Source organism: Rhodotorula toruloides (genome assembly GCF_000320785.1).
Source record: "Rhodotorula toruloides NP11 unplaced genomic scaffold Scaffold2, whole genome shotgun sequence".
NCBI classification, from domain to species: domain Eukaryota; kingdom Fungi; phylum Basidiomycota; class Microbotryomycetes; order Sporidiobolales; family Sporidiobolaceae; genus Rhodotorula; species Rhodotorula toruloides.
In genome coordinates, this window is record NW_015622962.1 from 251,072 (window position 1) to 276,707 (window position 25,636).

Below are 25,636 nucleotides of genomic sequence, written 5' to 3' on the forward strand. Positions count from 1 at the left end.
GAGCGAGTTGGCGGGAGTGACGGTTGCTGACCCTTGCTGATGAAGGTCTGGCGAGTGCAACACCCTCGTTTCCCGCTTCCACAGCTGCTAGGGTTCTGTCGACAAGCTAGACAGTGCTACTACAGGCTACGAAGCGCTCGACAACTGCCGCACTGCCACAGGATGGCCGGACTCGCCCACACGCAGACCGCCGACTCGCTCGCCCAGCAACTCCACGTCGCGCTTGACACGGGTCTCACGGCGAGCCAGGTCGAGAAGAATCAGCGCAAGTATGGCAAGAACGGTGCGTGCGGACCGTACGCACTCGTCCTCTCGGCGAAGGAAGCTGACAACAACTCTTTCCGTCGCATTCCTGTCCCGACCCCACTGCCGATCCAACTTCCCTCCTTGCGCGCCTACAGTGCTTCCGGAAGAGCCTTCTCCACCGCTGTGGGAGCTCATCCTCGAGCAGTTCAAGGACCAGCTCGTCCTGATCCTTCTCGCCTCGGCCGGAATCTCGCTCGTCCTGGCGTACCTCGAGGAGGGCGAGGACAAGGCGACCGCCTACGTCGAGCCAATCGTCATCCTCGCCATCTTGATTGCAAATGCATGGGTCGGTGTTGTACAGGAGACGAACGCCGAAAAGGCCATCGAGGTGCGCCCCGCGTGCGAATGAAGCTACAGAAGGATCCGCTGATCACTTGAATACCTCCAGGCCTTGATGGAGTACTCGCCTGACGAAGCCAAGGTCATTCGCGACGGACGAGTGCAGAAGATTCACGCCGTCGACCTCGTTCCGGGCGATGTCATCTCGCTTGCGGTGGGCGACAAGGTCCCTGCCGACAGCCGCGTCGTCAGCATCAGCTCGGCGAGCTTTACGATCGACCAGGCGCTGTTGACGGGCGAGAGCTACAGCGTGAGCAAGTCGACTGGTGTCGTCAAGGACGAGAAGGCGGTCAAGCAGGACATGGTGAACATGCTCTTCTCGGTACGTCCCGCTCTTCCACTAGTCCTACTTCGCAGCTCATTACGTACGAAACAGGGCACGACAGTCGTCACGGGCAAGGCGCAGGCGCTCGTCGTTGCTACCGGCACACAGACCGCCATCGGCGACATCCACACCTCGATCACCTCGCAGATCAGCGAGAAGACGCCGCTCAAGCAGAAGGTCGACGACTTTGGCGAGCAGCTCGCCAAGGTTATCGCCGTCATTTGTGTCCTCGTCTGGGTCGTCAACTTCCGCAACTTCAACGACCCGTCGCACGGCGGTCTCGTCAAGGGCGCGATCTACTACTTCAAGGTGCGCTGACTCCCTCGATCATTCTCCGACGGTATTGACAGGCCCTCGTACAGATCGCCGTCGCCCTTGCTGTTGCCGCCATTCCCGAGGGTCTTCCCGCCGTCATCACGACCTGCCTCGCGCTCGGAACGAAGAAGATGGCTCGCAAGAACGCCATCGTTCGCTCGCTCCCGTCCGTCGAGACGCTCGGCAGCACCAACGTCATCTGCTCGGACAAGACTGGAACCCTCACGACCAACCAGATGAGCGTTGCGAGGGTGCGTGCGCTGCGTTTCTGCCGGTCCCACCGAGGCTGACGAGTTTCCGCAGGTCTCGGTCGTCGAGAACGGCTCGCTCAAGCAATTCGAGGTCGAGGGCACAACCTACGCTCCGGTCGGCAGCCTGCTCGAGCCGAACGGCGCCAAGGTCGACTCGCAGACCCTCGCCCGCCCCGCCTTCGCCCGCCTGGCCGAGATCGCGTCGCTCTGCAACGACGCCAAGATCGCCTACTCGGAGAAGGACAACAGCTACGCGAGCGTCGGCGAGCCCACCGAGGCTGCCCTCCGCGTTCTCGTCGAGAAGATCGGCTCTGCCGCCGTCAACTCGTCGCTCTCGTCGCTGTCCGCCCAGGCTCGCGTCAACGCCGTCAACACGGACATCGAGTCGCGCTTCGCCCGCCTCCTCACCTTCGAGTTCTCCCGGGACCGAAAGTCGATGTCGGTCCTTGTGCGCGAGAAGAACGCCTCGACCGCTGCGCTCTTCGTCAAGGGTGCTCCCGAGTCGGTACTCGAGCGCTGCGACTTTATCGAAACCGGATCATCTCGTCAGCCGCTCACTCAGCAGCTCCGCGACGAGATCAACAAGACGGTCCTCAGCTACGGCTCACAGGGTCTCCGCACTCTCGCGCTCGCCTACGTTGACGACGTCGACCCCGACGCCGACCACTACCACACCGACTCATCGTCGAAGTACATCGCCTTCGAGCAGAAGATGACCTTTGCCGGTCTCGTTGGCATGCTCGACCCGCCCCGCCCCGAGGTCCGCGGTGCGATCGAGAAGTGCAAAACGGCTGGTGTCCGCGTCGTCGTCATCACCGGCGACAACAAGAACACGGCCGAGACGATCTGCCGGCAGATTGGCGTCTTTGGCGACTCGGAGGACCTGACGGGCAAGAGCTACACGGGCAAGGAGTTCGATGCGCTTTCGCAGCAGGACAAGGTGACGGCCGTCATGAACGCCAGCCTGTTCAGCCGCACCGAGCCGGGACACAAGCTCCAGATCGTCGAGCTCTTGCAGGAGCAGGGTCTCGTCTGCGCGATGGTGCGTCCCCCTCTGCTCCTGCCTGCTTACTGAGCTGATCACTGCTTTTATAGACCGGAGACGGCGTCAATGATGCACCTGCGCTCCGTCGCGCTGCCATCGGTATTGCGATGGGGTCCGGCACTGACGGCGAGTCGGCTCCTCCCTCCCGTCCGCGTCCTCTTGCTGACCTCCATGCCATCTACAGTCGCCAAGCTCGCGTCCGACATGGTCCTCGCCGACGACAACTTTGCTAGTATCGAGGCCGCCATCGAGGAAGGTCGCTCAATCTACGAGAACACCAAGCAGTTCATCCGTTACCTCATTTCGTCCAACATCGGCGAAGTCGTCAGGTGCGTCATGTCGCTAGCCTTGTTTGACCTGATGCTGACTTGGTCGTTCGCCCGCAGCATCTTCCTCACGGTCCTCCTTGGCATGCCCGAAGCGCTTCTCTCCGTCCAGCTCCTCTGGGTCAACCTCGTCACCGACGGTCTCCCTGCAACCGCTCTCGGCTTCAACCCTCCCGACCATTCCATCATGCGCCGCCCGCCTCGCTCGGCGAAGGAGCCGCTCATCAGCGGATGGCTCTTCTTCCGTTACCTGATCATCGGCATCTACGTCGGCTGCGCAACCGTCTTTGGCTGTGAGTCAGAAAGTACATAGCTTCCAGGACGCGGGCGCACGCTGACGCTGTCTCCCGCAGACGCCTGGTGGTTCATGTTTTACAAGGGCGGCCCGCAGATCTCATGGTACCAGCTTGTGCGTGTTAGCGCTTCCGCTCGTGGCTACTCAAGCGCTGACTTCGCTTTCCCCCTAAGACGCACTTCCACAACTGCTCGGAGCTGTTCCCCTCGATCGGCTGCGACATGTTTGCGAACGAGATGGCCAAGCGCGCGACGACGATCTCGCTGTCCATCCTCGTCGTCATCGAGATGTTCAACGTGAGTCCCGCAGCCTGCTGGGGAGTGGAGCTGCCTGGCTAACGGTCAGACTTCGCTAGGCCCTCAACTCGCTCGCCGAGAACGAATCGCTTCTCACCCTTCCCCCGTGGCGCAACATGTACCTCGTCGGCGCGATCGCCCTTTCGATGGCGCTTCACTTCATGATCCTCTACGTCCCCTTCTTCGCCACCCTCTTCCAGATCACGCCTCTCAACCTAGACGAATGGAAGGCCGTCGTCGCCATCTCCTTCCCCGTCATCCTCATCGACGAGGCGCTCAAGCTCATCTCGAACGCCTTTGTCGCCCCTCCTGCCAAGCAGAAGACGGAGTAGTCGGACGGGGACGGGAAATTGGAGAGCAAAAGCCGCACGCAGCCTCATGTTTTAGATTCCTTCGCATCCTCTCGCACTCGCAGCAATACCAGAGTACGGTTCTGTATCGTCTATATCTCCCTCGTCAGGGTTGCGTGTCTACGTCAGGCTTCGCTTCGACCCCCGCCGCGGCGATTCCCGCTTCCTCAACTTGTTCCGGTGTCAGAGCCTCGAGCGCCTCCCCGACGTCTTGCGCGCGAGTCAAGTCCTCCTGCTGCATGTCAACGCGACCTTCTGATCCGTCTTGCACCTCGTCGTCATCTCGCAGGACGCGGTTGGCTGTCCGGAAGCGCTTGGCGAGCTCCCCGAGAACCAGGTGCCGTTTCCACTCTTCTGGCAGCTCGCCGAAGCCGCCGTGCAAGCCGATCAAGACGATCTGCGAGGCATGAGCCATTCACCATCGGCATTCACCCTAGAGAGAGCAGGGAGAGACGAAACGCACCTCCTCAACAACCTTCGCCAGCTCCTTCTCCCGCTTGACCGCATCTTCTCGCTCCTGCTTCTCCTCGTTCAAGATCTCCTGTAATCGCTCAATGTCGGCCTTGTTCTGCTCCAGCGCGTCTTGTACCGCGTCTCGTCGTTTACCCTCGGCTCGTTTAGATCGCCATGTCTCGCCGAAGACTGCGTGGCGTACTTCAGTTCGTCGCAATCAAAGCCTGCACAACACTCGACCTACTGATTATGGCGGCAACGGAGAAGAGGAACTGCGCAAGGGGAAAGGTCAACGGGTCGTCCGGCAGCAGAATCGGCCGTACGCACCGTTTCGCTTAGAAAGTTGGCACCTGTGTCTATCGCCTTAGACTCGCTCAAAGGTCGTACGTGTCGAGGAGACTCGCCGAGGAGCCTGACGCGCAGCTGTAAGGACGGAACGCATCGCTTGCTGGGTCAATTAAAGCTCTAGAGACGTCTCTGGCACTGCCCGAGGACGCACGTTCATCCTGCCGGTTTCGAGGCTCAGCGTGAGCGTTGCAGAGGGGTGACAATCGCTGTCAGGACTCACTCGGCGCGATGCAGGAACTGCGCCATCTGGATTGTCCGGCCTGCACGAAGGAAGGCGGGTCAGCCGGGAGGCAATCAATCGTTATTCGTCCTGTACGCACTCTTGAAGCCGTCGTGATCCTTTGCCTGCTGCTTGATCTTGTTCGCAATCGGTTTCGACAGCGTTCGCAGCAGAAGTGAGCCGATCTTGAGGCTGTCGACAGCGCCAGGGTCAGCTCCCGTGCTTCGAAGTGGCCGAAAACCCCTTGCCAGCGTACCTAGCCATGTCTGAACCGTACTCTCGCCGGGGAGAACGCAGAGACGACGCGACAATGAGGAGGTGGGGGCTGTTGCGGCGAGCGCGAGCACGGAGAGGAGAGGGCGAGGGCACCGGCAAATGCAAGCTGGTGAGGAGTAGGCGTCACGCTAGTCGAACTCGGCAGCGATGCGTGCAGTCGCGTTGTCGGATCGCGAGAGTGTCGAAAGGCGCTGGGGACGAGGAACGGGGCGACGGCAGCAGACGGGCAGGTCGCAGGGCGTGCTGAGCTAGGGAGCACGGCAGCGTCTGACCGAGCAAGCAACAGCAACTCGAGAGGATGGACGGAGGAGTGCCGACGAAGGACGTCTGCTCGTTCGGCGAGGATCCCAATCGTCACGTGACCAGCAGAAATATCGCAACGGGCTTGGTGGCTCGAGAACTCGACATGCGATGCTTTGCGAGCAAGTCTATTCTACCCAGGGACCTCCTACAGCCATGCTTCGCCTCGACGGCGTCCGCGTCAGGACCGCTCCGTCCTTTCCTGCAGGACGAACGCTCAGCATCCGTTCTACTCTTCCAGAGAACAAAGAGGACTCACAGAGCATGACGACGCCCATGCCAGACCCGCCGTCTGCGACGTCGACACCGCCGAGAATGGGCTTCGTGGCATAGTTGCTGCGCGAGGGGAGGCAAGTCAGCCACACGCACGACGGGGTTCAACTGAGCAGGCGACTCACTAGAGATAATAGTGCAGGAAACCGCTGCGAAGGAAGTGCAAAAGACCGTCAGCAACGAGCAGAACCTTCAAGATGGCGGACGACTCACTCTCCCTTGCCAAACTCCAAGGCGAAGTCGGATTGTAAGCAATTCGCTCACGCCGAGGGGACGAAGGATGTAACGCACCTTCAGGTCCTCGAGGAAAAGGCTGTTGTCTTGCAGCGTCAGGGCGTTCATCACGTCGAAGCCGTTCTGCACAGGCGTCGAACTGTCAGCGACCAGCCTGTGCACCAGACGCTGGGAACGTACCTTCGAGATGACCACGAGCGCATCGCTCATGAGCGCCTTGAGCCTGTCTCCGAGAACCTTACGCTCCTCCGGCGTCTCATCCTTCCAGTTCTTGACCGGCACAGCGACGCTGCCGTCGCCGAGATCGGCGCAAGAAGGCGCGGCGGTCGTGGCGTAGTAGAAGAGGTAGGCGGCGTTGACGTTCGTATGAGGCGTAGCCTTGAGAGCGGTCGAAGGGAGGGAGTAGAAGCAGAAAAGGTCGGTGATGCGGTGCGTCTCCGGGTCCTGCGTGATCGAGCAGTCAGACAAGCGAGCGCTGAGAGGCGCAAGCCCGCAGAACGCACCTCGACAACGTAGGTCCAGGTCACCTGGCCCTCCCTCTTCCCGTTCACGTCCTTGCCCCGCCCAGATAGCAGCGCATGCTCGACGTCCTTGTTGCTCAGCATCGGCGCCATGTCGAACCTCGCCAGATAAGCCCTCAACAGCCTGCTCGCCTGCTTCAAGTCCCGCTTCTCGAGTTCCCTGAGTCCTGGAATCGCCGTCTCGCCGCCGACACGGTAGTAAGTCGCCATTCGCGCGACAGTCGAGTTACGCGGGACGGCCGAGAAACCGAGTTTGACGAGCTTGGGTGGGTTGAGGTTGCGGTGGTAGTACTGGCAGCGCGTGACCGGCGTGGGGAGGAAGGCGCCGGCTGTGTAGATCGCCTGGAAGATGCCGCGAAGATGGGTGCGGCGGGTGACTTCCTTGATGAGGATCGGTGCGAGACGCTTCGAACGCAGCTTCTTGTGGACGACGAGGAAATTAATCTCCGTGCAGCGCTTCGTCCTGTCCAGGAGAGAGGGATCAGCGCTGATTGCTCAACGAGGGAGCGCTGCTCTGACGCACGCATTACGGATGCGCAAATCGAGTGGAATGCCCGAGATGAAGCCGACGAGCTTGCCCGTCTCAGCGACGCGGATGCCGACGTGCCAGTCGGGGAAGTAGCCAGGCGGTTTCAGCGCCCTGCGAGATCGAGGGTGAGCGGAGGAGCTCTGCACGAGGAATGAAGGACCTTCACGCACCACTCGATGAATTCGGGCGAGTAGTCGAAGCGGAACGAAGCGTCGAGATCCTCGACGTAGTGGTTCGTCAGGAGCTCATAGACCTCCTTGAGCTGCAGTGGTCGGAGGACGTCAGCGGACACTTCTTGCCGTTCACTAAGCCCAAGGCGCACCTCCTTCGGGTCGGACAAGTTGACGGTGACCCATCGGAAGTCCTTGTGCAGCTCAATCGGCTCCTGCCTGACCTCCTCCGGCTTTTTGTCCGCCTCAATCGCACCCTCCTTCACCTCGTCCTCCTCTGCAAGACATGCGCGAATCAGTACAGTGGCACAAAAACAAGGGAATCAAGCGAGCGACCCACTCGCGTCAAGCCGCATGACCGGCTGCGTCCGCCAGAACTTGTGGGACCTGTGAGCAGAGCGTCAGGCCCGACTACTCTAGTCAAAGGAAACGTCACGCACGCCATGTCCTTCGCGCCCTTGCCCATGAAGCCCTTCTTCCCCATAATTACGTCCTTGTCAATCTGCATCATGGCGAGCAACTCCTGCACCTGGTCCGGCGACATCTTCGGCAGTTCCGGGTGGTCGTGCGCGATCCGTTCTGCCACCGCATCGAGCTGCTTGTCGGAAAGCTTGAACGCCTTGCCCTTCCCCTTGTCCTGGGCAGGGGGAGGTGCCTGCGACGACGTCGCAGAAGCGGGGGCAGATGCGGCTGCGCTCTTCTTAGACGACGAGCCGACTTGTATGCGGTTCTTCAGCGCCGAGAGCGGGAGCTTCTTGCGACCAGCGGGACCTTTCGCCGACTTGGAGGGGACGAGGCGGGGCGTCGCAGAACTCGCAGACGGACCCGCTGCCGTTTCCTCCGAGTCTGAGAACTCTGGCAGGTCGCCGTCGTGGTAGGCATCCTGTCCCTCCGTGCTGTCGTCGCCGTCGGGCTGTCCATCATCGCTGTCGAGCGGGGGTGTCGACACGGCCGCGAGCGACTCTACGAGCGCGCGTTCGATGTCGGCTGGCGTAGTCTTGAGCTTCGATTCGTCCATTCTAGCAGCACGAGCAAGCAATCGAGCGGTGAGCGAGGGTTGTCGTGGTCCGTGGCTGCCGAGCGTTGAGCGACGCGTCCTTTCGCCTCTCGCACTCTCCCTCATCACACGCTCGGTCGCTCGCATGCAGTCCTAGAACATGCTACATGCGAGCGTTGTGGCGTCGCTCAAGGTGCTGCTACTTGTAGACCGTCGGGACCCCGGCTGGTGGTCGAGGCGGCCTCCTCAGCACCCGCTCTCCTACCCCGGACGCTCGCCTTACATGGCTCAGTTGTACTCGACGGCCGCGAGGAAGGCTGCTAGTCTCGTGCCGTCGACATCCGTGGGAGAAGGTGGGGCGGATTCGGGGAAAGTGGATGCTGAGGTGGACGGGACACGAAGCAGTGCGAGTAACATGGTCAGGGATGAGCGGTATCGTCTGGTCGGGCAGAAAACGTGGAACGATCAACGTGCGCACGTCGTCGATGCCACCGTCGGCGAACCTCGAAAGGTGCGCTCTCTCTCTCTCTCTTTCTCGACTCGTTCGCGCACTGACAGCGCTCTCTGCGACAGCGGCAAATCCTGACTCGAACAGGTGTCTTTGAAGAGCCTTTCGGTTTGCACAAGCCTCCGAATCTGTTCCAAGGTCAGTGAGGACGCGTGCGCTTTCGGACGCAAGCCTGCCAACATCTGATCGACTCTTCGTACAGTTCAACCCACCTTTCACGCCCAACTCGACACGTATCATTCGTACTTGATCGCCTTCTCCCTGCGAGACATCCTTGGCTTGCTCAAGTCATTCGTTTTCGTCGACAAGGCGATTGAGCGGGGAGCGCGAAAGCCTTCTCAGCGGGACGTGGTACGTTCCGTCTCGCTCTTCGATGCGTTGTCTGCGCTGACGATGGCACGAGTAGCTCCAGCATTACCTCAGCACTCTCGCCAACGAGGAAGACGAGTACGAACCACGGTTCATAATCCTCGTCCTGCGATCGCTGCTCTTTACGGATGGACCCGACCACTCCTACATCACTCTCCTTTCCGCGCCGGACGAGCAGAACACTCGTCATCCGCAGCACTACTACAGCCAGATCACCGGCGACCTCATCGACGACTCCGGCCTACCCTACCCTCCCTTCCTACATCACTGCACTCGCAATCTTACAGACGCCGTGCACCTCCTCGCCCTGGTCTTGAACGCGATCAACAAGATCTGGTGGTTCGAGGAAATGATGTTGTACAAGCAGGGCGCGGACCGCGAGACGTTCGACGCATACGCAGGCTTCTCGGAGGAGGCCCAGCTCATCGTTGCGGGAATCAAGGCTCTCGCCTGGCGTATCTTCAACCCTCCCACGTCGTCGGTCGGCTTAGCATCCCCGAGCGACCCGCCTTCGCCGTCGACCTCTCTTCTCAAACGGATCGAGTCGTTCTTGAAGAAGCCGACTCCAACCGTATCGCGCTTGCCTGCCACAGCGCCTGCGCCTGCAACACCGTCTCGCCCAGGACGTCCTCCCGGTCCGCCGCCTCCACCTCGTCCAGCAGGGCCAGACAACGGCGAAGACCAGGATACGCCTCGCCCTGCGTCCGGCTCATCGTCTCGTGGTAGCGGGCCGGTGCCGCGCCAGCCAACGTTTCCGCGAACGACTCGTTCTACAACGTCGCGCTCGAACATCCCAGCTCCCGGTCTCCGCGTCGCCAAGGTGCCTTCAATTTCCCACCGCTACAGTCTGTGGAAACCAATGACCGTTCGCATACGTGCAGATCTCGCTCTTCACCTGCGCAGGTTTACAGGCTTTCGACATCAACGACAACGAGTACTCGGCGACTGGCTTCATCTCGATCCCCGGCGGGACGCCTCTCGACGACGAGTTGCGTAACGAACCGGCGTTCACGCGGCTTGCGCAGACAGTCATGCACTGCGTCGAGGCAGAGACCGCCTTGTCACAGAGTCTCGAGCGTTCAGCCGACTCTGAGACTGAATCGACTCAGGCCGCCCTCCGTGTTCTTAACCGCCTACTCCGCCCGCTCGACGCGTTTGAAGATCACGCCGTCGTGGCCGGACTCGTCGATGATGGTTACGTCGCCAGCGGAGATGACTCGCTCATCCTCACGTACACTTTGCAGATCAAGGAGGATCTGCTCGCGGTGAGTGCGGTCGACGAGTCGACGTCGTCCATCGCTGCGCTTTTCGTCAAGGGTGCGCCCGAGTCCGTACTCGAGCGCTGCGGCTTTATCGAGACCGGATCGTCCCGCCAGCCTCTCACTCCGCAGCTCCGCGACGAGATCAAGAAAGCGGTTCTCAGCTACGGCTCGCAGGACCTCCGCACTCTCGCTTTCGCCTACGACAACGTTGACCCCAACGCCGACCACTACCGCCCAAGCTCATCCTCGCAATACATCGCCTCCGAGCGGACGATGACCTTCGTCGGCCTCGTCGGCATGCTCGACTCCGAAACGTCTTCGATTCCCGCACTTCGCTCGATCTGCATCGACGTCCACCGCGAATCGGTGCACAAGGTCCCGAAGCAGCCTGTCACAGCGCTGCTTGTTCGCGAGCACGCTCGACTTATCGCCGAGTGGGAATTGACGGATCACGACTTGCCATACCGTAGGCTTCCAACTACTTTCCCAGCACGCTCTTCCACTGATACATCAAGAAACGCAGTCATCGATCTCGCCTTCAGACGCGACATCGCCTGGGAGTACCGGAAAGTGCTGCTGCGCCGCCTTTTCTTCACCGGTGCGTTCGCAAGCTCGCCGTTCCTTCAGTCGCGATACTGATGCTACCCGGCTTTGCGGCAGGCGAACAACCTCTCTTTGACGACCCTGCGCCGTTTCCGCCTGACCCGGCCGCGTCACAGTCCGACACCGCGCGCGCCGACTCCGCTACCGAGCCTCCGAGTTCGCGATCCAAGGCCGCACCGTCTAGGTCGCCTCTCGGCCCCACTACTGGCGTCGGTCTTGTTTTTCCGAATCGTCCTGCGACCCGTCCCAGCCGCGACGACGATGCGGACAAGGAGAATGTGGCGCCGCGCAGCGACCACCGCCAGGCGCGGCAATCGGCACCATTGCAGCCTTCAGGATGGACCCGTATGCTTCGTTAGGCTACAGACGAGGCTTTCGCAACGCCGCTTCCACCGCTACCGAGCGCCCAGCCGAACCTCGACTTCAATATCCTCCTCCTCCTCCGCCCCTCGCGCCATTTCATCCTCTTCGCCACACTCGACCGCAGAGATCTCTTTGTCGTTCTACAAGGGTGATGTCAGCCTTCGTTCGTCGAAAGTCGTCCGCTCGTCTCCTTATTCTCCCTTCTTTTCGTTTTACTCTGTTGTTGCAACTCTTGCGGCGCAATTCAAGAAGTTCGTACTCCGAGCTTTGATTCGTCCATTTGAGCAGCACAAGCAAGCAAACAAGCGAGGTCGAGGTGCAGGACGTCTTCCAACCTTAGCAGCCCCCCTTGGAACCCAACCACTCCATCATGGACTACCTGGACGGGTGAGAGCAGTCTCACAGCAACGACAGACTGATACTGACTACGATCGCGTCCCACAGAAACCTCCACCAGTCGCTGCTGACGGCCCTCGCTGCCAACCTCGCTTCAACCTCCGAGCAGGACGACCTCGCGCTCCTCACGACCTCGTTCAGCTCGCTCGAGCCAGTGTCGAACACCGCAGTCAATGGCGTCCTCAGTCGGATGAACGGCGGCTCTGGTGCGGGCGAGGGAGAACTTGTCGTGCGTCCTCCCCACTTGCCTGTCGGCGACCTTGGTGAAGCTGACACTCGACGCCATGTTCGCAGACGAACGACCAGCTCGAAGGCATGATTGCCTTTGCCGAATACTCGAGCAAAGCCGAGCACAATCAGGCGCAAGCGGGCCAGGTTGTCAAGCTGTTGCAGGGAATTCCGAGATGGTCTCTCGAGCCAGCGCTTGGCGTACAAGGTGTGTAGTTTTCTTTTGACCGTACAGCGAGCTACTGATGAACCGCTTCTCCACAGCGTCGTACGACTGGGCTCCCGCCGACCGTCTCTCCTTCGCTCTTACCGACGCCGCTTTCCGTTGCGCCGATTCCAACGGGCAAGCCCGTGAAGCCGTCATCAAGAGCGTCCAGTACGTCCAAGCCGAGCTCGAACGCCAGGCTCGCGATGCACCCGGTAGGTTGAGCCGCTTCGAGATATATAAGTGGATCGCAACTAACCCGCCTCTTGCCCTCGGCAGGACCGCATACCATCTCATACGTCCTGCCAGCCCTCAATGGACTGCGTCGCGCGATTCCGCAAGGTCACCTTCGCTGGACGGCCGCAGACCCGCAGCCATCCATCCTGTCTTTCGACGACCCAGCCGTCACGCACCTTCGCTCAATCTTCGCAAATTCGAGCGACCTCGACCTGTCCTCGGAAGAAGGCCGTATCGCGCTTGCTACCCTCGAGAAGTATCAGTTCGTCCAGCCTGGACTCTCGCCGACACTTCCGCTCCTCGCCAGCCTCGAGATCCAGCAGGCATACTGGTCCTCCTTCCTCTCGCCGGCGAAGTCGAGCGAGGCACGTTGGAAAGAAATGCTTGTCGGGAGCGGCAAGCAGACGGACAAGTCGGCCATGCCGCAGCAGATCGCGGCGGAAGGTGTCGCTCAGAAGGCTCTCGAGATCTGGCAGCGGGTTGTGCGGGCTATCGAGAACGATGACGAACTCGACGACGAGGTCGACCTCCAGCCGACCCCGCTTCTCGTCGCCAGTCTTGTGAGTCCGAGCCCCATACCAGATCGAGACGGCGCTGACGCGATGCCGCCCGCAGACACTCGCCGTCACAGCTTCGGTCATCGCCCGCAAGCTCGAGCCTGACCTCCTCGGCGTCCTCGAGTCGGTCCTCCACCCGGAGTCTGCCGGGATTGACGAGTCCATCCAGGTTGCTGGATCTCAAGCTCTCCAGGTCATCGCGCATGGGTGCGTCCGCCGTTCCAGCCAACACGCTGCTGCTAATGACTCAGGTTCCCGACAGCTTCCCCGAACGCCTCACGTCTGCGACCGAGATCATTCGGCGCTTCCTCCTCTCGCCCGCCTTGCGACCCTCGGACGATCCCTCGACCCTCACTCCCGCTCTGCAGACCGCAACTGAGGCGTACTCTGCGCTTCTCGCTCTTCCCGACGTGTCCAGCCGCACTTCGGCTATTCAGACGCTCCTCAACCACCTCGCATCGATCGAGCGCCAGGGCTATGTGCCGAACGGCGACAGCTTCGTCGACGCCGCGAGCACGATTGGCAGTGTACGGCGTTACGGAGGCGACACTGCAGAAGTTGCGGCCAACATTGTCCACATCGTGTCGCTCCTCGCGAGGAAGAGCGGCGAGACCTCGGTGCGTTTCGGATGGCTGCCTTTGTGAGATGTACGACAAGCTGACGTTGAGCCTGCCTGGTCAGCTTGTTCGCCTCGTCGGCTCAACGCTGCTGCACTACGCGACGAACGGCAGCGTCCCGGTCCAGGGCGCCGCCCTCATCGAGCTGTGCGAGATCGCCGCGGTTTCGGACAAGCACGCCTACGTCGAGTCGTTGCGAACGGTGACGGGAGTCGCTCGGACCGCGACAGGAGGAGACGACATCAGCTATCAGACCGTAAGCTCGGGATACCCTCTACCGATGAACGACCAACTAAGTCCGACTTGATGCGCAACAGGCCATCTCCGCCCTTACCCAGCTCGCCAGCATCGCCGCCAAGAAGCACGAGGAGCTCGGCTTCTCGTTCCTCTCGGAGCTCTTGACGCTGTTCGGCAATAAGGGCGCCGAAAGTGCGGGTTCGAGCGAAGAGGTAAGCTCGTACGGAGCGAAGCACGACAGGCTGAGCTGACCGATTTCTCCCTCAGCGCACCACGATGCTCCTTGCTCTCGTCGCTGTCCTCGACAGCTACCTCACGCAAGTCTCGTTCGACGCTTCGTCCGTCATCTCGTCCGCACTCAGCGCCCTCTTCCGCGGTTTCTGGTACACCTGCCTCCTTTCCGGCTTCCTCTCTTCGCCGCAACGCCTAAGCGCCTGGCAGCGCGGTACTCTACTCTCCGTCGCCCAGCGTTCTCCTCCTCTTGTCGTCGGCGTCAGCCAGGACCTCGTCGAATTGGAAGCGCAGGTGCAGGCCATCCTCAAGTCAGCATCTTCGCACAGCATGTCGGTTGAGGCGATCCGCGGAGACCTCGCGAACGGCATCCCTTCGCAGGCGACACACGCACGCTCGATCCCGGCGCCGCAAGCCGTATTCCTCGCAACCGCCTACCGTCTCGAGTCGCTGCGTGCCGAGGCGGGAGCCATCGCGCCCCTCTTCCTCTACTTCGGTGTACCAGCCTTGAGCGGCGAGTCGCCCATCGGTGACACGCTCAAGTCGATTGGCGACAAGGTGCGTTCCTCTTGACCGTTTTTCGGCAGGACTGGCTTGCTCACCTCGGCGCCTACAGGTTCTGTCGGTCTACATGGCGCGCCTGGGTCAGCAAGTCCCGCTGCACGCGATGGACAGCTCCGCCTATATCCAAGTTCGGACGATCCTCCTGCACACGACGAACAGCTCGGAGAGCATGCGCAGCACCGCGTTGCGATTCCTCGACAATATCCTCGCGAGCTTCCCTTCACTCGTCTGCAATCTCGGCGTCGTCACGGTCATGCTCGAGCTGCTCACGGTTCTCCGCCGAGCCTGTCTGGACGAATTCACAGACGAGGTGCGTACCGTCAGTTCTTGCCACGCCCAACCGGCTGATTGGTCCATCGCAGTACACGCCGTCATTCGAGTTCCACTCGAACCGCGGCAATTTCACCATCACGCTGACGGACGACTACCCGCTCCGCAACCGTATCCTCCGCAATCTGCACGAGCACGTCCGCTCGTGGCTCAAGAAGGGCATTACTCGTTCGCCGCTCGAGATGCAGGGTCTGCTGCAGGAGTACGTCGACGTCACCAGCGACGGCTACCGCATGCAAATGCTCAACGACGACGAGATGGGCAAGAGCGTCGCGCTCGACCTCGTCAAGACTCCGCCCGCCAACGGCAAATACGGTGCGTTCCGGCGGCATCAGCACTGCAGGCGGCTACTCACGTTTCTTCACGCAGCTTCGCTTCCTGCCTGGGGCAATTGGAACGCGGACGCATCGACGGCATTCGCAAGGACCTTTGCGGCGAAGAGCTTCTTCGGCGGCGAGGCTCAACGCGGTGGTGAGTGACGCGTCCGGGCTCATCAGGGCGCTCATCTCGCTGACGCGCCATCCGCCAGCTACGAACGCTCGCGACGTGCTCGACAAGCTGGAGGACCTTGCGGAGCAGCTCGACAAGCACAAACTGCACTTCAAGCTGTCTGAGCTACGGGACCTCTTCTACCGCGGGGCAGCACAGGTCGTGAAGGCTCAGCAGGTGCGTTCGACATTCCTTCTCGCGGTGCCTGCTGACGATGAGCCTGGTCTGCAGCCCGATTTCGAGGTCCTCCGCCATGTCGTCTCTCTTCCCGTCCGCCTCTACACCGAAGCGTCCATTGCCGTCGGTCAGGAGATCTGGACTTGGATCGCTGATGCAAGGCCCGAACTTGAGCCCCGTGTGGTCAGCGAAGTCCTCGAGGCATGGGCCGACACATTTGAGAGAGAGCAAGGGCTGTTCTCGCGTACTCTCGAGTGAGCGGACTTGTTTGCGCCTTCGGAGGATATGTACTCACCTATCGCCTTTCACAGCACCGATACTCCCCTCAATCAGGAAACGCAGTTCACACCGACCGACAAGGAAGCGCTCAACCGCGACTACCTCTTCGCGAACCGCCTCTTCTCGCCCATGCTCGCCATGCTCGACTTCCTGCAGAGTCGCTACCAGGCATACCGCTACCGCAACGCAGACCTCGTCTACGCGACCCTGCGACTCCTGCTTCGCACGCTCGAGGCGCATGAGAATTGGAGGTGCGTAGGGTTTTCTCCCGTCCGCTTCGTCGCAGTCGCTGACGAACGCCTGCCCCTAGTCGACACCCGCTCTCGCGCGAACTGCGGCTCACCTTGCTCTCCTTCGGCTTCACTTTGATCGGCGGAAGTCGCCTCGACAGCATCGCCGAGTACAATCTGCGCGCAAAGCTCTTTGACGCGGCTTTCGCTTGGTTCGAGGTTCGCCCGACGTGCGTAAAGACGGCTTACTTCCTTATGATCACGCCACATGCTTACGTCGGGTGTGTCCGCAGCTGGTCCTTCGGCAACAACCGCATCCAGATCAAGGCCGACCTGCAGGCAATCGACAACCTGATCCAGGCTGTGCAAGCCGACTCTCCGAACTACGATGTGGTCTCGTCCAGCTTTGAGGACAGTCGCCACGCGCCAAGCCTGCCAGGTTCGTTGCCTGCGGAACTCTCCCCACCAGCCAGCCTGACGCAGACTTCCATTGCAGGACGCGCCACGGCATCTTCAGCGAAGGAAGATCAGCGACTACGCCAGCAGCTCCTCAAGGCGTTGCTCGCCGATGAAGCGGAGCGTTTGCGGCTTTGGCTCAATCCCCTTCTCGACTCGAAACGCGGAGCTGTTCCGAGCGGTGAGACGCCGGGAGTTGAGGTGCGTTCGTTTGATCTGCCGTGACGTATCGTTCTGACGTTCGCGCGCTCGCAGGAACTGCGCAAGCTTGCCCGCTTCGCCTGGACTCGCTGGCCGAAGGTCGTCGTCTTCCTCCATGACCGCTTCAAGCTTCCGCCTCTGCTTGAGGAGGTGGTTCGCCTCATTCGCTCCGACCCACTCGCCGTTCAGGACTGTCCCGACGCACTACCGCTCCTCGTCGGCGAGAGTCTCTCGCTCGACACGAGACCCAAGTTCAGAGTGAGTGGCGCTAGTCACTCGGCGAGAAAGCATGGAGTTGACTCGTTCACTGCTACAGCACATTCTTTATTGGGCGCCGGTTCCCGTCCCGGAGGCTTTGCGCTTCCTCTTCCCCAAGTTCGGCGGCGACCCGATCCTCCTGCAGTATGCGCTGCGCGTCCTCGAGCACCATCCCGTCTCCATCACCTTCTTCTACGTCCCGCAAGTCGTGCAGGCGCTCAGAACGGACGAGCTCGGCTACGCAGAGCGCTTCATCTTCGAGACGTGCGTCTCCCATCCGTACACTGAAAGGGTCAATCGGCTGACTTCGGACGAGGTGCAGGTCCAAGATTTCGCAGCTCTTCTGTCACCAGATCATCTGGAACATGAAGGCGAACGCCTACCGCGGCGACGATGCAGAGGAGGTGGGTCGACAAGTCGTCTTCCGAAGCGACTGACGCTGATGCTGGCTCTTGGCAGGCCGACCCGATGAAGCCGAAGCTCGACCGTCTCGTCGACATGATCGTTGAATCCCTCTCTGGCGAGGCGCAAGACTTCTACAACCGCGAGTTCACCTTCTTCGACGAGGTCACCTCGATCTCCGGCAAGCTCAAGCCCTTCATCAAGTCTCCCAAACCCGAGAAGAAGGTGTGTTAGTAACCTCTCCGTACCTGACGATCCCTCCGCTGACGAGCTGCGCATCTACAGGCCAAGATCGACGAGGAGATGGCCAAGATCAAGGTCGACGTCGGCGTGTACCTGCCGAGTAACCCTGACGGTGTCGTCGTCGACATCAACCGCACGTCCGGCCGACCGCTTCAGAGCCACGCCAAGGTACGTCTGACCGCGTCGCTGTGCCGGGCAGTGGTTTGACGAGCATCATCCTCCAGGCGCCCTTCATGGCGACCTTCAAGGTCCGTAGGACACGGCACACGGCCGACACCGATGACCTCGAGGCGCAAGACGAGCTGATCGACGTCGAGGAAGGCGCTGCAAGCTTAAGGAAGCAGGAGTACGACACCTGGCAGAGCGCCATCTTCAAGGTCGGCGACGACTGCCGGCAGGACGTCCTCGCTCTTCAGATTGTCGCCATGCACAAGAACATCTGGAACTCGCTCGGTCTCGACTTGCTCGTCACGCCCTACCGCGTCACCGCAACCGGACCCGGAGTACGTCCGTTCCTCGTACATCTCGCTGCTTCAACTGACACTACCCTCCGCAGATGGGCGTCATCGATGTCATCCCGAACGCCACGTCCCGCGACGAGATGGGCCGTGCCAAGATCAACGACCTGCTGTCCTTCTTCAAGATGAAGTTCGGTCCGGTCGAGTCGGCCGACTTCCAGCGCGCCCGCAACCACTTCATCCAGTCAATGGCCGCGTACTCGGTCCTCTGCTTTATCATCCAGATCAAGGACAGGCACAACGGCAACATCATGGTCGACGCGAAGGGCAACATCGTCCACATCGATTTTGGCTTCCTCTTCGACATCGGGCCGGGTGGCGTCAAGTTCGAGCCGAGCTCGTTCAAGCTCACGCACGAGATGCTCATGCTCATGGGCGGCAAGGACAGCGTCGGGTACCGGCACTTCAAGGAACTCACGGTCAAGGCGTTCCTCGCGGCCCGCCCGTACGCCCAGTCGATCGTCGACACCGTTGCGCTCATGCTAGCGGCCGAGTTCCCGTCGTTCAAGGGCGAGCCGACGCTCGAGCGACTCAAGGGCCGCTTCAGGCTGGACCTGAGCGAGAAGAAGGCGGCCGAGTGGTGGCTCACCATTGTCGACGACGCCTGCGAGAACAAGCGCTCCATCGTGTATGACGAGTTCCAGCGGATCACAAACGGTGCGTTCTGTACCGTATGCAGAACGAACGAAGGACGTTCCGAACTAACTTTCGAGATTCCCCTCCCGCAGGCATCCCCTACGTTCGCTGATCCCTCTACTAAACCGTCCTCATTCCCCGTATGCACTGGACAGTCTGCTATCAAGCGGTATTCCAGCTGGACGTTCGCAGATCGTCTGGGTTCGATGATAAAGCCTGTCGAACGATCGCGAGGCGAGCAGTCGCTTGAAGAGCACGCAGGGACTCTTTGCGTCGGCAAGATGGTGCTCAGAATCGCCAGGTTGCTTCCAGCGAGAGCTTTGCCGAATCCACTCGCCCCCGAGGCTCGCGAAGCTTCCTGCTCTCGGGAACGGGCGCAACCGCTCCGCGAAAGCACGCCGCTAGAATACAAGAAGTACAGACATCGACGCGTCTCCTTTTGCATCTACAAGCACCGCCGCTTCCGTCTTACCAGCCTCCACGACCCCTTCCTCGTCCGCGTCCGCGAGGGTAAGGCGAGTAGCCGCCATGCTACAAGATGCGAAGCAGCGTCAACCACATGCTTACACACCGTCGATCGACGAAAAAGGCCTGACTCACGCCTTGGTAGCCGCCGCGGTATCCGCCTCGACCACCTCGTCCTCCTCTTCCGCGCCCTCGTGCCGAGTAGCCGGGCAGGTTTGTCCGCTTCTCCGAGACCTGTGGTAGAGGGCTCGTCAGCAAACCGTCCGGGCTGAGAAATGCAGTAAGCCGCTGACCTTGATTTGACGGCCTCGCAGGACGGACTCGTTCAGGTGAAGAGCGTTCTGGACGAGGGAGGGTTCGGCGAACTCAACATAGGCATATCTGCAAAAGCAAATGTCAGTCTGAGGGATCTGGAAAGGCGGCGGACAACGAAAGCGCACCCCTTGGGACCGGTGTACTTGTCGAAGAGGATCGTCACGCGGTTGATCGTTCCGCACGACGCAAAGTGCTGCTGGATCTCTTCGGGAGTAGCATGGTAGTCGACCTGTGAACCCAACCCAGGGTTAGCCGGGCGACCTGCAGCAACTGGACGAAACGAACGCACATTGCCAACATAGATGCTCCGCGCGTCCACCGCCTGCCGGTCCTCGTCCGACATGTTGACGTCTGACCCGTCACCGTTACTCGCAGCGCTCCCGCCGCCGGCAGCCGCCTCACTCGCCGCCGTCAGCTCCCTCAGCTTTGCCGCCTCCGCCTCCATCTCTGCGACCCTGGCCTTCATCGCCGCGAGTTCGGCTGCCTCGGGGTCGTCGTCGGCTGCCATGGGACCGTCTGACGAAGGTGCGGCGGCCGCGGGCTTGGATGCGGGCTGTTGCGCGGGTTGTTGCGATGCAGAGAGCGAGGCGGGAACGAGGGAGTCGGGGTCGTCGATCGAGCGTCGGCGGCCGGAGGGAGCGTCTGCAGACATTCTGAGTGGTGCAACAAGCTCGTCAGGCAGCCCAAGCGAGTGAGTGTGCGAGATGGGAGACGCAGAGTGATGCCCGCACTCCTTCGCATCCTCATCAGCGCCGACAATGGCCCACACCCAGCAAAAGTGCGTGCACGGGCGGCGAGAGTGCTCCACAGTGTGCTACAGACTAACCCACGGCTTTCCCGCGCCCGTAGGCGTGCTGTGCCGGGACTTGGCTTGTCCCAGGTCGACTCGCCCGCACACGACCGCTTCTGCTGGCTCTTGCTGGCGCTTGTGGTGCGTGCAGACGAGTGTTTTGTACCGTGGACACGCTGTCTGGCGCCTTGCTGACCTTTGTTGTGTCCCTCCCCCTCCTTCCCCTTCCCCACTACTCCACTTGGCACCGCGTCCGACAAACAGGGCCAGACGGTGACGGTGACGCTCAAGGGTGGCACGCGAGCGCGCGGCATCCTCGCGTCTTCGACTCCGGACTCGAACGACCTCTCGATCTCGCTTCGCCAGGCTGTTGACCTGCACGCTCCCCCCTCGACCACTCCCAAGCCGTCTCTCCTTATCAACGGACGCGACCTGCTCGAGATTGAGGCAGCCGACGTCGCGCTCGACTTAGAGGGCAAGTCGGACGCGTCGGCTCAGGCGGCGTCGTCGAGTAGGGAGCGAGACTCGTTCCGGACGGACACCGACATTTCAGGCGCTTACCTGCTCGGAAAGGAGCGGCAGCTGCAAGCATGGGGTGCGAGCAGTGGAGGAGGGATCGAGGACTCTGTCGACGGCGGCATCGGCGGTCTGGAGGACGATGGCCTCGGCAGAAGCACCAAGGGCGCCGCTGGTGGACGCGGCTGGGATCAGTTCGCAGCGAACGAGCGCCAGTTCGGTCTGAGGACGGACTACGACGACGAGATCTACACGACCAAGCTGGACCGGAGCGGAGCCGATTACAAGGAGCGGGAAAGGCGCGCTGCGCAGCTTGAACGGGAGATCATGAAGGCACGTTTCCAGCCATTTGAGCTATTCGGCATGTACGCTGACGCAAGCGTTGTAGGGTGGATCGGCTCTCGCCAACAACGCCCACGTCGCGGAGGAGCGAGGCGAGCAGCTCCCCGAAATTGAGAACGAGGAGGACCGGTACGGTGCCGTCATTCGTGGCGAGGGCGCCTACGTTCCGCCTGGCGCCAGGAAGGCTGCCGCGGCTCGTCTCGCTCAGCAGAACGGCTCACCCGCACCGGCAGACAAAGCAGCCGCACCCTCCACCCCCTCCGGCACGTCTCGTCTCCCGCAGCCAACTTCTGCAACCTCTCGCATTCCCGCTGTCCCTTCGTCTGGCTCATCAGCGACCTCCTCCGCGACGACACCGTCGATCCAGGCGCCTGCGTCTACCACAGCCGCCGCACCCACCACCACTCCGGCCGGTACCGCACCAGGCGCGACCGCCAAGCCGTACCAGCGCTCCTTCCAGGACTTCGTCACGAATGAGCGAGTTCGACTCGAGCAGAAGCGCGCGCAGATGGCGCAGGCTCAGCAGCAGGCCCAACAGCAGCAGCAACAGGCTCTCAAGAAGGAGCAGGACTCGAAGTTGGCCAGTCTCGTCCAGTGGAGCCAGACGTTCAAGGTGCGTCGAGCCCTTTGCACTACGGAGCTCGACCAGCTTGAGGATGCTGACCCGCTCCGTAATCGTGCAGAACCCTTACCCTCTTTCGGAGGACGTTGCCGCTATCATGGGCAAGAAGCCTGGCAGTACCGCTTCGCACGACGCTGCGAAGAAACCCGGCAGCTCAGTCGCCAGCAACGCTTCGCCCGCCGTCTCGCCCGCCAACACGACTCGCACTCTCCCCGCCCCGACACCGTCTCCCACGCCTTCTTCCGCCAGCGTACCTCCTCAAGCTGCTGCGCAAAAGGTCGCAAAGCCCCTCCTCCCCGAGATCCCGCCCTTCAACCCAGCAAGGGCCAGGGCGCGCCAGGCGGAGCTCGCCGCCCAGAAGAACGGTGTGTCTCCTCCCGCTGCTCCGACGGCTGCGGCGGCGACCCCAGCAGCATCGACTGCGGCAGCAGAGGCAGCACCGGCCAGCTCGCTCAAGCCGAAGGCGCCCACGACGAAGCTGAGCGCGAAGAGCGCCGCTTTCGTCTTCAAGCCGAACCCGAACGCGTCCTCCTTCACCCCTGGCGCGAGTACGTCGTCGAGCAGTGCTGCGGCAGCGCCTGCCGCTCCCGTGCCCGCAGCTGCACCTACGCCCGCACCCGCGCCGGCTGCGAACACGACGCCTCGCAAGCCTGCCGAGCCGCAAGCTCCGCCCAATCCGTTCTTCGGGAACAAGGTCATTAAGCGAGGCTCGTCGTCGATGCACGTCAAGGAGGACTTTACGCCATTCAAGAACGGCGTTCTCCCCGAGCCGTCGACTGTTGCGCCGAGCTGGCAGTTCTCGGGCAAGCCGTACCGGTCCATCTACCCGATTCCGCCTCAGACGGCAGCGTCGGCGGCAGCTTCGGTCGTCGACGACTCGGCTTCGTCGATCGCGGGCAGTCTCCCTGGACCTGGTGGCATGGTCGACCCGAACAACGCCGCAGCGATTGCCGCTGCCCAAGCACAAGCGCATGCGGCAGCGGCTTCGGGCGTCCCGCTCGGCATGATGCACCCTCACCAGCCTCACGGGCCGCCTCCGCACTTCCCGCCGCAGATGGCCGCTGCTCTCGCAGCGAGCCAAGGCGGGCCCGCGCCGCACATTCCTGGTGGTCCCGTCCCTCCGCACGTCGCCGGCATGCCTCACCACGGCGCGTACAATATGTACCAGATGGTTGCCATGGCCGCGAACGCGAACGGCGGACCCGTTCGGGGCTTCCCCGGCCAACCTGGACCCGGCATGCAGCAGCACGCTGGACCTCACCACCCCCACTCACACCCTCAGCAGCATCAGCAGCATCACCCCGGCCAGATGCAGCACCCCCAGCACCTCATGCCCGGCGCAGGCGGTCCACCCATCCCTCCTCCGCCTTTCGCTCCGCAGTTCGTTCCCGGCCAAGGCCCGCACGGCGCCCCCAGTACGCTCTCACTTTCCTTGATGCCTGAATCTTGACGCGCTTGACGTGAAGCCAGTGCTGACTCCGTTGTGTGCTTCTTCTCCTTGTGCAGTGTTCCCTTCCCCTCACATGACACCGTCGTCGGCTTCCGCCTCTCCCCACATCTCGCACCCTTCGCCCGCCGCTTCTCATGCGCAGGTCCCCGGACAAGCAGGAGCAGGAGGACCTCCTGGACGTTACATGCCTTGGACGCCCGTCGGGTTCGTGCCGGGTCAGCACGGCGGACCTACGCCGCCTCCGCAGAGTGCGTTCGCTTTCACATAACCGTCGGCCCTCAGGGCATGCCGACTGACCTCGATCCCGCTTGCAGACGGCCCCGTCCCTCCTCATCCCGGGCCGCCGCCTCAGTTCGTGCAGCAGCAGCAGCAATGACGGGATACGTGGCGGAGCAGACACTTTGGCGTTACGTAGAGGTGGAGCGGCAGACTTAAGCAGGTCAGGCGGAAGAGCACGATGGAATGGACTTGGCGAGGATTAGCGCGCGGGAGGAGGATGCAACGAAACGCGAACCGGTTCACTCTTCGTCGATCTTGTTTTCGGAGTCGACCCGTCCCTTATTGAGCTCGCTGCTGATCGTAGAATCTCCTGACCGAAATACCGCAAGCAACGGCCTCAAGCCCTTCGCTGTCTGCCTTCTCCCACACCGCCCATCATCCATCGCTTCGCTCTGCTCGCCCGGCGCTCGCCTAGCAGGATGGCTCCGCTCAAGACGCGTACATCGACTTACTCTTCTCGCGTCACGATCTACGAGAACTCCTCCCCCGCCACATCTTCCGAACCGGCCGCTTCGACCAGTACAACGCCTGCTGCGGCATCGCCGAGGCGTACGACTCGCTCGTCTGCTGCTGCTACGTTTGCCGAATCCCAGACACTCGGGCTCTCGCTGCCAGTCGCGGGGGAGGATTTCGAGGAGGATGTCAAACCGGCGAAGAAGGCGCGGTCGCCTCGCAAGCCGAAGCCACACGTCGAGCGTCTTGCCGTACCTCATCCTGCGCCGAAGCGGTGGGAGGAGACGTACGAAGTGATCCGCAAGCAGCGAGAACGGTGCGTTCCGTCTCACGTCTCAGGTCTCGTTTCTCGCTCTTGCTCACCTCGCTTAATCGCTCCTGTTTACGAGCAGGATCATTGCGCCGGTCGATACGATGGGTTGCGAGCAGGGCGGGAAGGAAGCGAAGCGGGAGGACGAGGAAGTCAAGCCGCAGAGGATCGAGACGGAGAAAGTGCGCTGCAAGACCCGCTTCAGCCAATGGGCCGTCACCCGCTCGTCCACAGAGCTTCTGCTGACCTCTGTGTGGATTGCAGGACCGTCGCCTGTCGGTCATCGTCTCGCTCATGCTATCCAGCCAGACGAAAGATCCGGTCACGCATCAGGTGCGCACCTCGCGCGTCTGCAGTTCTGTTTCTCGCTGACAACGCGGTGCACAGGCTACGATGAATCTTCGCAACCAACTGCCAGGCGGCTTAACGCTCGAAGGGCTTGAGACGGCGACGGTGGACGAGATCGACCGCGCAATCTGCAAGGTCGGCTTTCACAACACGAAGTGCGTCAAAGCGGCCCAAGCCAACTGTGAGAGCGCTGAGCTGACGTACCTTAGCGTGTAGGGCGAAGAACCTGAAACTGCTCGCGACACGGCTACGCGACCTGCACGACGGCGACGTGCCCGACGACTTGCCCTCGTTGCTTGCCATCAACGGCGTTGGGCCAAAGATGGCTTACCTCTACCTTCAAGCCATTGGCAAGAACGCCGGGATCGGCGTTGACACGCACGTCCACCGAATCACGAATCGCTTGCGTTGGCACAAGAAGGAGACGACAACGCCGGAGCAGACTCGGTGCGTACTCTTGCCGCGAACAAGACCATGGCTTTGTCTTTGCTGACGAGCTGGTTGCTTTCCAGGTTGAACCTTGAGTCGTGGCTGCCGCGCCATCTTTGGCCGACAGTCAACAAGATGCGAGTTCACTCCTGATGCCCGCCCTTCCCGCTGCTTGCTGATTGATCACTTCCCTTGTAGGCTCGTCGGATTCGGTCAGGAGGTCTGCAAGCCGGTCGCGCCTCGCTGCGACCTTTGCGACGTTGCGACGGCCAAGCTGTGTCCTTCGCGGCGGGTCGTTGTTGCTTCTCCGGCTAAGAAGCGGGTCAAGATGGAAGTGAAGGAAGAGCAGACGGACGGACTGCCGCAGGTCGAGCTCGCGCTGGAGCAGGCGGAAGAGGCGGTGGAGCAAGTCGTCGTCGCGGTCAAGCAGGAGGAGTCGGGGTTCTTGCGTGTCGAAGAGCGCGTTGTCAAGACTGAGGACGCTACGTAGGACTCGCCTTGTAAGAACCTCCGTCAATGTCAATTCTGCGAAGTTCGCTTCCCGACGCGACG

The 25,636-nt window shown here is 61.6% G+C and overlaps 8 protein-coding genes across 8 annotated transcripts; 5 read left to right on the top strand and 3 right to left on the bottom strand.

The window, feature by feature from the left end:
* Positions 1 to 162: 162 nt before the first annotated feature.
* RHTO_02776 (calcium-transporting ATPase) lies at positions 163 to 3,830 on the top strand (the record flags this gene model as incomplete). Its single annotated transcript, XM_016416449.1, has 12 exons — positions 163 to 283; positions 402 to 634; positions 695 to 967; positions 1,022 to 1,279; positions 1,333 to 1,536; positions 1,589 to 2,578; positions 2,632 to 2,707; positions 2,766 to 2,910; positions 2,968 to 3,200; positions 3,261 to 3,316; positions 3,376 to 3,498; positions 3,558 to 3,830. 12 exons carry the CDS (start codon positions 163 to 165, stop codon positions 3,828 to 3,830), a joined length of 2,985 nt encoding a protein of 994 aa, XP_016276168.1.
* A 124-nt stretch (positions 3,831 to 3,954) lies between these two features.
* RHTO_02777 (optic atrophy 3-like family protein) lies at positions 3,955 to 5,133 on the bottom strand (the record flags this gene model as incomplete). The annotated part of the gene is made up of 8 exons (XM_016416450.1): positions 3,955 to 4,245; positions 4,312 to 4,490; positions 4,546 to 4,573; positions 4,629 to 4,724; positions 4,801 to 4,807; positions 4,870 to 4,909; positions 4,970 to 5,061; positions 5,126 to 5,133. The coding sequence occupies 8 exons, from the start codon at positions 5,131 to 5,133 to the stop codon at positions 3,955 to 3,957; spliced, it is 741 nt and encodes a 246-aa protein (XP_016276169.1).
* Positions 5,134 to 5,645: 512 nt separating this feature from the next.
* RHTO_02778 (glycylpeptide N-tetradecanoyltransferase) lies at positions 5,646 to 8,190 on the bottom strand (the record flags this gene model as incomplete). The annotated part of the gene is made up of 12 exons (XM_016416451.1): positions 5,646 to 5,647; positions 5,705 to 5,781; positions 5,844 to 5,867; positions 5,932 to 5,945; positions 6,010 to 6,075; positions 6,133 to 6,396; positions 6,456 to 6,936; positions 6,997 to 7,113; positions 7,173 to 7,264; positions 7,325 to 7,449; positions 7,513 to 7,559; positions 7,613 to 8,190. Coding segments are annotated over 12 exons (1,887 nt in total).
* A 394-nt stretch (positions 8,191 to 8,584) lies between these two features.
* On the top strand, positions 8,585 to 11,270 carry RHTO_02779 (Ca2+-transporting ATPase; the record flags this gene model as incomplete). Its single annotated transcript, XM_016416452.1, has 7 exons — positions 8,585 to 8,680; positions 8,743 to 8,815; positions 8,880 to 9,028; positions 9,084 to 9,866; positions 9,928 to 10,774; positions 10,832 to 10,906; positions 10,969 to 11,270. The coding sequence occupies 7 exons, from the start codon at positions 8,585 to 8,587 to the stop codon at positions 11,268 to 11,270; spliced, it is 2,325 nt and encodes a 774-aa protein (XP_016276171.1).
* A 374-nt stretch (positions 11,271 to 11,644) lies between these two features.
* Positions 11,645 to 18,877, top strand: RHTO_02780 (phosphatidylinositol 4-kinase; the record flags this gene model as incomplete). The annotated part of the gene is made up of 27 exons (XM_016416453.1): positions 11,645 to 11,661; positions 11,719 to 11,899; positions 11,965 to 12,106; positions 12,163 to 12,318; positions 12,383 to 12,900; positions 12,956 to 13,104; positions 13,160 to 13,514; positions 13,579 to 13,770; positions 13,832 to 13,963; positions 14,019 to 14,540; positions 14,599 to 14,856; positions 14,909 to 15,191; positions 15,246 to 15,347; positions 15,406 to 15,542; positions 15,597 to 15,796; positions 15,854 to 16,072; positions 16,132 to 16,281; positions 16,345 to 16,490; positions 16,548 to 16,708; positions 16,763 to 16,966; positions 17,025 to 17,230; positions 17,289 to 17,370; positions 17,426 to 17,593; positions 17,654 to 17,779; positions 17,836 to 18,114; positions 18,168 to 18,786; positions 18,858 to 18,877. The coding sequence occupies 27 exons, from the start codon at positions 11,645 to 11,647 to the stop codon at positions 18,875 to 18,877; spliced, it is 5,724 nt and encodes a 1,907-aa protein (XP_016276172.1).
* Positions 18,878 to 19,233: 356 nt separating this feature from the next.
* On the bottom strand, positions 19,234 to 20,197 carry RHTO_02781 (polyadenylate-binding protein 2; the record flags this gene model as incomplete). Its single annotated transcript, XM_016416454.1, has 5 exons — positions 19,234 to 19,296; positions 19,366 to 19,464; positions 19,524 to 19,611; positions 19,671 to 19,774; positions 19,835 to 20,197. The coding sequence occupies 5 exons, from the start codon at positions 20,195 to 20,197 to the stop codon at positions 19,234 to 19,236; spliced, it is 717 nt and encodes a 238-aa protein (XP_016276173.1).
* A 106-nt stretch (positions 20,198 to 20,303) lies between these two features.
* On the top strand, positions 20,304 to 23,641 carry RHTO_02782 (Pab1 binding protein; the record flags this gene model as incomplete). The annotated part of the gene is made up of 7 exons (XM_016416455.1): positions 20,304 to 20,323; positions 20,395 to 20,476; positions 20,600 to 21,184; positions 21,240 to 21,806; positions 21,877 to 23,230; positions 23,322 to 23,513; positions 23,580 to 23,641. The coding sequence occupies 7 exons, from the start codon at positions 20,304 to 20,306 to the stop codon at positions 23,639 to 23,641; spliced, it is 2,862 nt and encodes a 953-aa protein (XP_016276174.1).
* A 322-nt stretch (positions 23,642 to 23,963) lies between these two features.
* Positions 23,964 to 25,574, top strand: RHTO_02783 (endonuclease III; the record flags this gene model as incomplete). The annotated part of the gene is made up of 7 exons (XM_016416456.1): positions 23,964 to 24,313; positions 24,390 to 24,489; positions 24,572 to 24,640; positions 24,695 to 24,810; positions 24,872 to 25,102; positions 25,168 to 25,221; positions 25,283 to 25,574. 7 exons carry the CDS (start codon positions 23,964 to 23,966, stop codon positions 25,572 to 25,574), a joined length of 1,212 nt encoding a protein of 403 aa, XP_016276175.1.
* Positions 25,575 to 25,636: the final 62 nt, after the last annotated feature.